Source organism: Bacillus rossius, chromosome 13 (genome assembly GCF_032445375.1).
Source record: "Bacillus rossius redtenbacheri isolate Brsri chromosome 13, Brsri_v3, whole genome shotgun sequence".
Taxonomy (NCBI): Eukaryota; Metazoa; Arthropoda; class Insecta; order Phasmatodea; family Bacillidae; genus Bacillus; species Bacillus rossius.
The window spans coordinates 8524592-8538271 of record NC_086340.1 but is presented as its reverse complement, the minus strand read 5'-3'; the positions used below and the strand labels follow the sequence as shown (position 1 = coordinate 8538271).

At 41.7% G+C, this 13680-nt stretch overlaps 1 protein-coding gene across 1 annotated transcript in view; it reads left to right on the top strand.

Moving 5' to 3' along the window:
* Positions 1-7250, top strand: part of LOC134538592 (GTP-binding protein Rhes) — a 51396-nt gene extending 44146 nt beyond the window's left edge. Inside the window, exon 4 of the mRNA XM_063380018.1 lies at positions 6061-7250. Coding sequence (XP_063236088.1) covers positions 6061-6472 — 412 coding nt within the window. The 3' untranslated portion in view covers positions 6473-7250. The remainder of the gene's footprint in view (positions 1-6060) is intronic.
* Positions 7251-13680: the final 6430 nt, after the last annotated feature.

Sequence of the window (13680 nt, the reverse complement as noted above, 5' to 3'; positions counted from 1 at the left end):
ATTCATATAATTTATGATAGATATTTGATTACAGTTATTTATATGAAAATTGTTTATAATTATATTTAAACTTTATAGCTAAACGCCAGTTTTTAAAATTAATTACAATTAATCTACACGTGAACTGTTTCGTCGACTGTTTATAAAGTGAAGTGAAAAGTTAATGTAGTTTTCATTGATTATTACAACAACAATTTCGGCAATAAAGGTTAATTATTCTTGCATTTTAAAAATCTGATTACTAGTATAATTTCAAGTATTTATTCTTTTATTGATAAAATAAAAATAATTCAATTTTATTCATAAAAGTATGCAATCATATCATCAATGTTTTGTTATGACGTTGTCACGTTAAACTGTCGTCCGTAAACCGACTTTACAGACAACCAATTTTTTTTTTTTGTTGCTAAAAAAACAACAGATGGAAGTAGATATAATTCATGCGCCCGGGTCCAAACTCGGAACCCGTCCGAAGTGAAATAGCTGGGATCAGTTTGGCGGTGCCGGCTCGGAACATTGAAATTCCCGGTCGCCACTGGGTCTGGAAACTTCTGGGGGCCGCAAATCCTGGACGTGCGCTAAATTATAGAGTCCGGACCCCTCCCCACTCCCCTCTACAACACCATCCCTCCCCCCTCCATCACCCGCAACTGTTTCCCGTCGTGTTGGGCTTTCTCTCTCGGCGACTCACCAACCCTCGCTGTTTGTGTGGGGAAGCCTTCATTTCACAGACGAGGGAGCCACACCCGAAGTTCCCCGAAGTTCCCCGAAGTTCATGCTCGCTTTTTTTTCTTCCGTACCACAACAGGTGTATTTATTTGCGATGTAGCTTACTCATGCGTCATACGCCGTTCTATCTCATTGTATAAACCGGTGTGGCATTGAATTTTGCGGTCGATTAGGATAGGTTAGCTACATAATAAATACTTTTAAACATTGTGGATGGTTGGTTATGTTAGGTTAGTATAGCTACATTAAAAATACTGTAAAATCATTTTATGGTTGCTTAGCAAATAACTTTTTAATATGTAGCTATCAAGGGCTAGGAAACCGTTTAAATGATTTCACAGTATCTTTAATTATCTTTAATGTATCTATCCTAACCAAATCAACCGTCCACAATGTTTTAAAGTATTTATAATGTAGCTAACCTAACCTAATTGACCATTATTTATCATGAGTTGTCCAAAATAAACATTCACGGACACACGGCAAACGTAAAATATGGCGGCGTAAAAATAAATACCGTTGCCTTGTTTATGGTCTTTCATTTTATCAACACCGCCATATTTATTTACAATGAACAAAAAAAAAAAAACAACCGAAGATGCACGATCGGGAGTTTGGCTCTCTCGTCTGTGAAAGAAGGCTTCCCGTTTGAGTGGGTGGGACTCCGAAGTCGATCTCTCTCTCACTCGCACCTCACGTTCTGTAAACTTCTTCTGTAAACGTCGTGTAATAAATTACAGACGTTTGTAAATTTGTGCATTCTCGTGAAAACAACTGGATCACAAAAAAACAAAAAAAACAACAAAAAAAACAGCTTCCAGCCTTTTGGCCGGGTCAGCAAAGTTAAATTGCGCTCAACATATCAGGGTCACCTATTCAAGTCCCGCACAAAAGCGAGATGTCGATGCTAGGACTGCATGCAAGTCACTAGAGGCGAAGAGGCGCGTGATGTTGCGGGCCAGTGTCACCCTTAGCGCTTTCAGAGAGGTCGTGAGCTCAACCAGGCTCGCTCTCACATCCCGAGTTGGTCGCTTAACTTGTAGAACTGTAAAATGTCACGCAAACGATCATAATATTAAGATTCCTGCCTAGTCAAGAGATGCTGTGTGTTGTGTAACGGCAGCTGTGAGATCAGAGCGGTAACCATAAAACAATATGGCGGAGAAATTAAGGTAAAGGTGAAATGCAAGTCCTGTGAGTGTTTACAAGTATCTGTACATTTAAAAAAAAATTGTCTGTAAAGTCGGTTTACGGACGATAGTTTAACGTGACGTCATAACAAAACATTGATGAAATGATTGCATACTTTTATCAATAAAATTGAATAATTTTTATTGAATTATCACTATTTTGTATGGATACAAAGGAGTGAAATGAAATCTACAATTTAATTGATAAATTTACTTTTATTTGCACTCATTAATTCAAATATGTTTATTACTTAAACGAAGAGATTATTTTAACTATAACTTTTATACATGTTTGCTATTTAACTTCTTCAAATCTGTGTTATTCTGTTAAGGATAGGACGATGATATGAAAAGTAGGAAACGAATGGGAGTGTTTCAAGTTTAATGTGCCTCGAAAAAGTAAAATCGATGGTTGTTCCAATCGAGTGGAAGAGAGATAGATGCGGCGCAAGCGTACAATGAGCATAACGGGACAATGTGCGTAACGGGACAATGAGTCATCCTTTTTCGTGCGTGCAGCTTGCGTTAATCGATTTATTAGACGTTGTCACGTCAAAAGTTTGAAAACGGAAACCGAGAGACAGAGCCCACTCGGATATGTTGAGCAGTTTTCAAGTGGTCTAAAGGCCCCCGCCCACCCGGGCACACACACGGTGCGCAGACCTTCAGGAAAAAAACAACGCGATTTCAAAAACTACTCGAGATATCCGAGTGGGGTCTGCTTACGAAAAGCATTTAACAGTCCGCTGAGGGCCAAGAAGTACTTTTTGGTTTCGGATTAAGTTTTTAAACTGTATTTTTCAGAAGAGTTAAAATGGCTCAAACGCATGTTTTCAGAGTAATTTTTAGGCGTTAAAAAAACCAGTACAGATTCTGGAAAGCACTTAAGGGACTTGCATTACACCTTTATCTTCATTTCTCCGCGCCGTGTAATTTTACGGTCACCGCTCCTGTGCACTGGGAGAAGACTGCGCGCCAGTCCAGAGGAGACACCGCGCTAGAAGCACCAGCGAGCGTCGCCGACACAGATACGCCCCTGACGAGGAAAAGGAGACGGAACACAGGGAACTGCAAGAAGGCTGTGGCGACAGCCGCGCAGGCGACAGTTACGTGGAGGATGACGAGTCAGCTGACGTCGCCGAGTCGAGGCGGGAAGCCTAACATGTACATCAAGTTCTGTCCCTGCCCGAACACGCCCGAATATTCACCTTCGACCAACCTCGGGTTTATTTTTATACATATTTATATTTCTCTGTTTATTTTAATGTAGCTATACTAACCTAACTAACCGTCCATGGTGTTTTAAAGTGTTTTAATTTAGCTAACCTAACCGACCACTTTTAATATTATAATACATTTTTTCCTGCGCAAAACTAAAACAAATCCCGAGGTTGGCCGAAGGTGAATATTCGGGCGTGTTCGGGCAGGGACAGAACTTGATGGACATCATAGGCTTCTCGAGTCGAGGCGCGGGAAGCCTACAAACTCACGTAGTTTCGGTTCCCTGTAAGAATTTCCGAAGATTTCCGAAGTTTGACGTTTTGGTATTAACGCCACTTCAGCCGCTAAATCAGAAGTTTCCAATGAAAACAAGCATGTTGTGACTGACCTGACCTAACCTAACCCTTTGATTTTTTTTAATTTCAATTTTTTGAGAGAAATCCGAAGTTGCACGAACGTGGTAGGTAACCGAAACCACGTGAGTTGTAGGCTTCCCTCGAGGCTCAGAGGCCTTCGAGCCCCGCGCGCTGTGTTCGCGCCGGACGGCGCAATCGATAGCGTTTGCGTCGCTGCGTCGCTCGACCAGCGCCGGGCTCGTACCCTACGCCTTGGTCAGGGGGGAGGGGGGGGGAGGTAAGAGGTACACAGGCTGCGTTCCCTTTCGTGCTGGCAGCGCAGAGCAGCGCCTCCTAATGTGCGACACGGTGGTCGGGTAAAGCAGCACGCACGAAGAAGAAGTGTGTGCGTGGAATCTGTGTCGGCGAGGCGGGATGACATGGAATCCTTCTTTTCACAGACGAGAGAGCGAAACGCCCGATCGTGCATCTTCGGTTTTTTTTTTGTTCATTGTAAATAAATATGGCGGTGTTGATAAAAGGATACGGGAAGCCTACAACTCTCGTAGTTTCGGTTCCCTGCAAGAATTTCCGAAGATTTCCGAAGTTTTGCGTTTTGGTATTAACGCCACTTCAGCCGCTAAATCAGAAGTTCCCAATGAAAACGTGCATGTTGTGACTGACCTAACCCAACCTAACCTAACCTTTAGATTTTTTTTAATTTCAATTTTTGAGAGAAATCTGAAGTTGCACGAACGTGGTAGGGTACCGAAACTACGTGAGTTGTAGGCTTCCCAAAAGGATATACTAATGGTCAATTAGGTTAGGTTAGCTATATTATAAATACTTTAAAACATTGTGGACGGTTGATTTGGTTAGGATAGCTACATTAAAGATACGGGAAAAAAACATGAACTTCGGGTTTTGGCTCTCTCGTCTGTGAAAAGAAGGCTTCCCGGGATGATAAGCGCGACGCTCGCTGGTGTTTCTAGCGCGGTGTCGCCTCTAAGGACTGGCGCGCAGACTTTAAGTCGTGCACAGGACAACTGCAACCATAACATTTCAAGAATCTACCAGGAGTTTCGTGCCAAATTATGTTTTTTTTATTTTTTTTTCTGAAAACACGCGTTTAGTCGTTTCAACGCTTATAGAAATACATTTGAAAAACTGAAATACTGAAAAACAACTGCTCATCCACCATCAGATAATTTTTAAATGATACCTTTACATGAAAATACCCCGCTAGAATATGTTGAACATTTTTCAAATCATGTGATTTTCCCTCAAGTTCAACCCAATGTGAGCATGTGTATGCGGGCCTCTTAGGTATTTTATGCTCTGCATAAGTCTAGAGTGCATGGTCAAACGGGCACAAGTCACTCTGTAATCCATAATACAGTGCCAATTTGACCCTGCACTAAAATAGTGTTTTTTTTCCTTCACATGTTAGTGAAAAATAAAAAACTGTAGCCTAGTATTTATTAAAGAGTGAACAATGCAAGTCTAATTCATCGCGGGCGCGTCTAATTCCTTGTGACCAACCGCCGTTTGCAAGAATGAAGTCGCTTTGTGTGTTTTCAGAGTAAATTTCAGACATGGAACGCCCAGTGCAGATTCTCGACAGCACCCGAGGGACTTCATTTCTCCCGACTTTAGATGTGTTCGCTTCTCATATATTATAGTTTCCCTGAGCACTGAGTGCCAGATCAGGGGAGACACCGCTCCGGAAGCACTAGCGAGCGCCTCACCAACACTCGTCGTGCATCGGAGAAAAAAAATTGAAAATCGAGCGGCAACCAATACGCGAGATGGCAAAGAAATAAATATGCGGGTGTAATGCAAGTCCTTTTCAGTGCTTTCAAGAATCTCTACCGGGACTAACGAGCGTTTGAAATGCAGTTTAGTGAGGAAATACGTAAGCTGAACAAATCAGCGTGGTTTAATTGTTGAGCGAGGGTTGTCGTGCCGGCGTGGTGTTATTGTTGAGCGTGGTGTTATTGTTGAGCGAGGGTTGTCTTGCCGGCGTGGTGTTATTGTTGAGTGAGGGATGTCTTGCCAGCTTGGTGTTATTGTTGAGCGAGGGTTATCGTGCCAGCGTGGTGTTATTGTTGAGCGAGGGTTGACGTGCCAGCGTGATGTTATTGTTGAGTGAGGGTTGTCTTTCCAGCGTGGTGATATTGTTGAACGAGGGATGTCTTGCAAGCGTGGTGTTATTGTTGAGCGAGTGTTGTCTAGCCAGCGGGGTATTATTGTTGAGCGAGGGTTATCGTGCCAGCGTGGTGTTATTGTTTAGCGAGGGTTGACGTGCCAGCGTGGTGTTGTTGTTAAGTGAGGGTTGTCTTGCCAGCGTGGTGTTATTGTTGAGCGAGGGTTGTCGTGCCAGCGTGGTATTAATGTTGAGCGAGGGTTGTCTTTCCGGCGTGGTGTTACTGTTGAGTGAGGGTTGTCTTGCCAGCGTGGTGTTATTGTTGAGCGAGGGTTGTCGTGCCAGCGTGGTATTAATGTTGAGCGAGGGTTGTCTTTCCGGCGTGGTGTTACTGTTGAGTGAGGGTTGTCTTGCCGGCATGGTGTTATTGTTGCGCCAGGACGGTGACGCCTGAGGAGGCCGCCTCGTACGCCGCCAGCCAGGACGACTGCTGCGTGTTCGTGGAGACGTCCGCCAAGCGCAACCTGCGCATCGACGAGTTGTTCCACGAGCTGTTCCTGGCGGCGGGGCTGCCCTTGGAGATGGCGCCCGACCACCACAAGCGGCTGCACCCGGCCTTCGGCAGCCCGTGCGCGCTGCCGCCGCCCTCGCCGCAGCACCGCTCCAAGAAGTGCACCATCTCCATCCGGCGGCGGCTGAGCGACGCGTGCGGCGTGGTGGCGCCCAACGTGCGGCGGCCCTCCATCCGCACCGACCTCATGATCATGCGCACCAAGACGTGCGCCCTCGGCGGCGGCGGTGCTGGGGACCCCGCGGGCCGCGACCCGGGGCGCCACTGCGTCCTGCAATGACGGCCGTCGAACCCCCCGCTCCTCGAGGCCCGCGGGAGTGCTCACAAGAACACGCGCTTCGACCATTTCATCCAACTCTTCTGAAAAAGAAAAACACGGTTAAAAAAACAAACGATTTACGGTAATATGACCTTACGTGAATCGTGAAGAGACCAGTTTTTTTTTTTCAAATCGCTTGATTTCACCTGAAGCATCGTGTAAGTGTCCCAGGTTGGGACGTGGCCCCTTTAATATGTTCTGCGTCTGGCTAGGGATTTTATTTTTTGGAAAAAAAAAATTTTTTTAGCAGTTTTGTTGAGTCGCTTCGGATTTTTTTTTTTTTGACGGTTTTGATGTGGAATATTTTAACCTCGTGCGCCCGAGAAAAAAGTGATCGGTCAGTGTCGTGTATTCAGGTTTACGCGCGGAATGCCATTGCGACAGCTTCCAGATCTCCTGGGGCGGTGCGGAGCGGATGCCCACAGAGTTCAAGAGACCGCCTCGTTTCCTGAGGACAGCTTGGTGTGGCGCCACTGGGCGCCTCCAGGGACCGCGGGGAGGGGAGAGGCACAGCGCCCCGTTCTTCAGCGGCAACCTCGGCGCCAGAGGTCTCCAGGGACGGCGAAGAGAGGCCCTCTAGGGACGGTGTTCCAAGACGGTCGGTTGAGGTAGCGAACAAGCACCGCCTTGTTGGGCCGTATTCCCGAACCGTGTCCGAACCGAATCCCAGCAAGGGAACAAATTCCGGCAACAGTTTAAAATAAACCTGTGCCCCACGCGAGGCTAGAATCCGGTTTCAACGCACTCCAGCGGACTTTTCGCAACCGTCGATACAATATTGTCACGGGAAAAAATTACAGGAGATGATAGCAGCTCCGTCGCACAAAAAACTAGAACGGTCTTTCTAATATTTTTCAAGTACGGTACTTGTAAAGTTGCGATCATTTCTCGTTGCGACCATTAAAGTGTAAAAAAAAAAATGTATTCCAGGCCGTGGCGGATCCAAGGGGGGAGGGGGGAGGCCACCAGGGGCAAGTACTCCCCCCCCCCCCCCGAAAAACCAGTTGTTTGCTACATTAATATTGCTGACAAAAATGATTGTTACTGAAACCAATAAAATATTTTAATATAATTAATGAATTTCTTGTAGGATAATAAAATCTGGTGGTTGGATGTTATGTGTAGTGTGTGTAGATTAAATACAAATTTAGTAATTTTAAGAAATTTTTCCTCTGGCTATTCTGAAATTCTAGAGTGTGCCCCCTCCGAGGTGAACCTCTGGATCCGCCACTGATTCCAGGATAGTTTCGCTATTATAAAGTTTCATTCGGCTCACTGAAATGCTTGGTACGTCCTTCGATGATCACAAAAAGTGATTGTATACGAGTTGATGGCGCCAGACTCGGGTCCGTCGTTTGGACGAAATCAACGAAAAAAGTTAGCTCTGGGCACGCGCGGGACACCAAAATCCGTTCCCCAAAAATAAGGGACTGGGCCTTGTCCTATCGTGCGCTGGGAATACGGCTAGGTGACAAATGCATAGAGACCTGTAAAATTCGCGGGTTCATTTCGCGATAGGATAGAGTCCAAATATTTTTGACATTATTTTGCTTCAGTGGTTGGGCAACAGTTTATCTGAAGGACTCTGGGCCAATGGAAAATCTTTAACAGAAGAATTAGCGAATCACGATCATTCCAGTCAACAGGTTTTACGAGTCGGTAACCAATCAGCAGATGTAATTTGCACGAGTGCATAGAGGATCATGGAGTCTATCCTTTAGGGATTTGAAATCGCGAATTTTACAGGTCTCTACAAATGCAGCATGTTCAACGCCTGAACCTTCAATTTTTTTGTGTTTTGGAATGCCGGCCCTTTTAGTGTTGCGCGCGGGGCGTTCGCGACAGCTGTGCTCGCAGGCCGCCCCACCAGCACAGACAACCATTCATTGCCGTGTCGTTCCGTTTACAGCTTTTCGTGCGTTCTGTGCGCGGTCCACGCATGATTCTGCAACTGACGTTCTGTCGACTGTGTTTGCAAGCAGCTTCGTGTGCTTGTCAGCACGGGCCTTAATCCCGGAAGGGTTTGGGGAATCAGGGTGTCCCCCCCCCCCCTAGAATGAAGAAGTCCTTTATGTAAAAGGGGGGGGGGGGAGTGGCGCTTTAGCTTGCAACACCGTGACTGTGCATAAAGTTTTGTTTAAAAAAAAGAGTTTGTTGACCTTAGCTCATATTTGTTCTTAAGTTGTTACCATACCCCTAAAGTATGTCAACATTTAAAACAGATTAACACACATTTATAATAATCAGTTATGCTTTAAAAATCAAAACTTAATATAGGTTTAATGTTTATTAGTACTGTATATAAACACCAATATCTTATATTTAAGGAATTGAATACACTTAACTAGTAAATATCATTATCATCCCTATAATTTTATAACATTCATTTAAAAAAATTCTATTGAATTATAAAATGTTAATAAACGTGAAGGTCAAAACTACGTTTTATGGGGGGAAAAAATGTTCTGTATGTATTTTAAAATTTTTCTGCTTATTGCTTACATACGGGCCAACACATGGGGCAGTATACAAAATACGCGCACCTTTTATATTCAGAGAGGACTTCTTGTGTGGATTAAAACACACGCGCAAAAAACTCTTCCCCCACCCACCCTGTCAACCCTGCGGAATTTTGCTGTTACCTCTTTCTAGTCCTGCAGGTTTGCGCCCCTGGTTGTCTGCGTTCAGTGAACACCCGTCGTGCGATACTTCCCAAGTGCGTTTTTCAAATGATTCGTGCTATGGGGAATTATGATATAAACAAAGCCTACTAAATATTGTGAAATAATATAAAATGACAAAAATCATATTTTGCAAATTGAATAATGGAATAATCTTATCAAATTAGTTTATTGTCATCGGTCCTCGATAAATCTACAAAGTTTGAATTAAATCTGGCCGTTTAAAGTGGGTCAAAATCGCACCCAAAGGAGTCGGTTACAAACATACAAACAAACATACAGGTGAAAGGTGATGCTAATATAAAGCGTGTAAAAATGAAAACACAAACCTACAGACTACAAGCCTGAATCAGCTGATGTCGAACATATGGACCCGACGATGAATCTTATCAACAGGTATAATGGACAAAACGTCTCTTTCCTGGTTCTATGATGATGGTTGTTTACGAACGCTGACTATGGCAGAAGTATACTTAGACTACACAGACTACACAAAGTTGTAACGAAACGATACAGCAGGATTAGAGGAGCTTGAGTAATGGAGATGAAATTAAATAAATGTGGTTTGTGTTGATGCGACGCGGTGACAGGCAGACTTCCAGCTGACATGTTGTTTTCAGCTTAAGTGAATTCCACACATACCTGGAAGGTAAAAATTACTATCAGTCACCTAGATACCCACAATTGGCGGCAAAATTTATTAGTAACTAGCTGCCCGACCCGGCTTCGCACGGTTGTATTAATGGGGGAAAAAATGAGACCAAATCTCTTATTTACAGTTATAATAAATGAAATAAAATGAAAATTAATGAAACTTAATACAATGCTTTGTAATGTGCCGAAGAAAAAACGAATAGCACCGATGGTTTCCCGACTCTCGAGCACGCGTTGTCGTGGAGACGAAGTACCCACTGTTTCCCGGGCTTAAACACCAATGAACATTGATAATCAGTTTATTATTAATATTAATTATTAAGACCATTAACGAAATAAAAACTATTCTATCTCTCAAGTTGGGAAAAATTACACATAAATGCCAATTTTCATCGAAATCGGTTGACTTGGTGAAGAGTTCACTGGAAACAAACATCAGAACACTGGATTTTTATATATATTAAGATTGTCACGGGTATAATGTGAGAAGAAAACTGGGTTCGTGATGTATACGCCAATCAACTGGTTGTTTTATTTGTTACTAATGTCTACAGCATAAATTTAATTACTGCACTCAAGATCTCTGTCCACAACAATTAGTCTCACACTGGTCATGGAAACATTTAACTCTTTCCACCGGAGCTTGGCTCAACAGTGGCTCGCTCTTCTGTCCGCCTCTGTCCGCTTCCTTCGCACACTCACCCACACTGTATCTCAGTACAGTCCTCAAATATCGCTCGTCGCACCCGATTGGCTCGCCAGGCCTTCTCTCGCAGGTATCGCCTCCCGATAGGTCCTTCCTTGCCCTCTTCACCTCTAGCTGATGGCACGGGTATCGCCAGTATCATTCCCCGAGGGGGAAGAATCTCTCCTCTGCTACGCTCTTCGCTCTTCGCTCGGATCTCTCGCGGAGACCGGCGTCGCTCCTTTTATACCCCCGGCAGACCTTCTGGAACCGACCCGACTAGGGGTTCTGGAAGTGTCCCAACCCAACGCCCGAAAAGTCCAGAAAGGCGGTGTTTATTCGCGCCACGGGAAACGCGCAGAATGCCCAGGCTGCTGAAAGGGTCACTGACAATGGCATGATGCGTGACGGTGCGAGGGGAATGGAAGGGGAAAGGGGGTAGCGAGGACCCTTGTAATCCGGCCAGGCACGCGTGGCATGCCTTATGTCAGCGGACGTAACAGTATATTAATTTCATGAGGGAATCTTCTAGAGTAACAAATTCAAGGGAATCATGTCATACAGTATCTGACCCCAATGGTGTCGTAATTATATTTCACGGCATTTTTATGTTATTCGCTGAAAACCATATTACCTTTAGTAGCAATATAGTTTGTTAAACTTTGTATCATAATATGAATTTCTTCTAGAAAAATATGCTTTCTACCGTTTACGTCCATGGTAGAAAATATGTTTCTCATAGATCCAATATTATTAAAGAGGATTGTGTGGACATTTTATCTTAAAAAAAAAAGAAAAAGAATGCAGATTCACAGATTCGAACTCTTCCTTATTTATTCGCGAGATTTCATTAAGAGATGGAATGTTTGAAAAAAGGGGGAGGTTCAAAAACGATATCGGCATTTTCAAATTTTTCTATTTTTTTAATTTTTTTTTTTCATTTATACGTCCTCAGAATGCTGTCGCAAGCGCCTCGTATTTTTTACTTGTGAAGATTTTATACAGCCTGTGTTTTTATTGCTTGTACCCCACCGCCATGTGTAATTTGGTTGTTGAAGAACATATCACAGACAATAATATTTTGAGATTTTCTTCGAGCTTATTAAAGTGATTGTAGTGAATTGTCAGCTGCTGAAAAAAAAAAATATGTGTATCATATCACGAATTGACTGTGAAAAATCATGTATGAATAAAGGTTTATGTTTGGATAAGCTTGTAATAAATATTACCACTTATCAACCGAAATAATTTATTTTAAAATTTGTCACTTTAAATTTTTTAATAGCTAATTTATACATTCAGAAGCTTGCACAAATTACATTTTGAATAGTGACTATTTATGTTTCTTTAAGGGTTTGTATTTTGCGTTACTATAAATGCCAAGTCCAGTCATGAATCATAAAAACCAACTTAACTAGTTAAAAGGTTTTTTATTTTTTGTTTATTTATGGCTTGGAAGATAGGTAGCCTTGTACTACAGTAATATATGTACAGCGAAAATAGTATGCTATCAAAGTGGAAGTATATTTTTTTACTTGTGTAATTGGTAAAGATCTAATAGTGTTGTTTTCACCAAAGTGTTTTTTCAAAGTTGTGACACTATTTAAATGTTTACCATGCAAGATGTACTTAACTGGAACATGTGTAATATTAAGAAGCTATTATTTTGACTTTCTGTTGCGCTTTAACGTAGATTAATTTGAAAATAAAATTGTTTATGTGTTGGACGTAGAGCCTACTTTCCTTGAAATATATACTGGGACACAACATTTCTTAGACTTAAAGAAAATATTATTATTAAACTTCTATATAAGTGTTAAATGTGGACCTAATATATTTACAGCATATAATTTGTACTACAATTTATTCTTTAACCTTGAATCATTTTGATGAAGTTAGCAATATTTAAATAACTTATATCTACTTTGTACATTGCTACATATTAATTTCATAATGCATACAAGTTTATTCCCGTCTAATATCTGTAGATGGCTGACTTAAAATATACAGGTCCACCAAATGTTTGAGACAATTAGTAGATTTAGTATAATAATTTTGGGTACTCAATCTGGTGAAAACTAGTAGGTAATTTTTAAAAGCAATAACTATTTTGATAATTACTAATAATTAAATGAAATTTCATACCTAGTTTACACAGATTTATTTTGGTCTACTTGTTACGAACATTTAAAACATATCACCGTATTCTTGTTACAGTTACTTTTTTTTTTACTAGATACAGATTATCCCATGTATAAAAAATTGATACAAATCCCACAAAAAAAAACTTATACTGTAGTAAAGATTTTTTTATGCCTCAAACTTTGTTTCGTAGAAATCGTCCAATTATTCAGTAATATTAGTATTTGTATCACACAAAGTAAGCGTTATAAAAATTAAGAAAGAATAATCGTCATTTAACAATATATTGTTAATTATTAACATTCACGAGTAATATAAAATGAATGTTTATAATCAAAAAATTGTTATCTTTAATCTACTAACGGTCTTAAACTTTGTGTAGGATTTGAATAATTTTTTTCTCTTCCACTTGTAAACAGTTCTAGTGGTCCACCACAGAAGAGTACATGTTTTCCTTTTCATGTCGTTTTACTTGAGATACTTTGGCTTGCCGGTTTTCTCTGCTTTACACTTTCGACATATACGCACCTTATGTCGTGTATAGGCTAATATTGCTGGCAGTTCAGTAAACACCTAGACAGACTTGACTCCAGGAATATCATTTTGGGAGGGACTGTCGTACAAAGAAAGGATGCAGTTGCAAAACATGATGTTAAATAAGTCCGGATTGTCCTTGGAATATCTACAAATGCATGGACTCAAATATAGAACTTAGATTGTTTAATATAAATTTTGATCACAGTGAAGTTTAACACATGAATTCAAGTATTTTAATAAACTTAAATACCCCCCCCCCCCCCCAAAAAAAAAAAATTGAAAATTTTGGAGCGTAAAGGGTGATTGCATTCAACCCCTGAAACCTTTTGGGATCAGCGCTTACACGTAAAGAATAATTAACAGCAATGCCTACAGTAAGGATCCTTAGGTGAATTTTTCTCAATCCTATTTTGGGTGATAAAAGTTAACAGGCTTACCAGCACTGAAATTTTGGTTTAATCTTGTTAGTG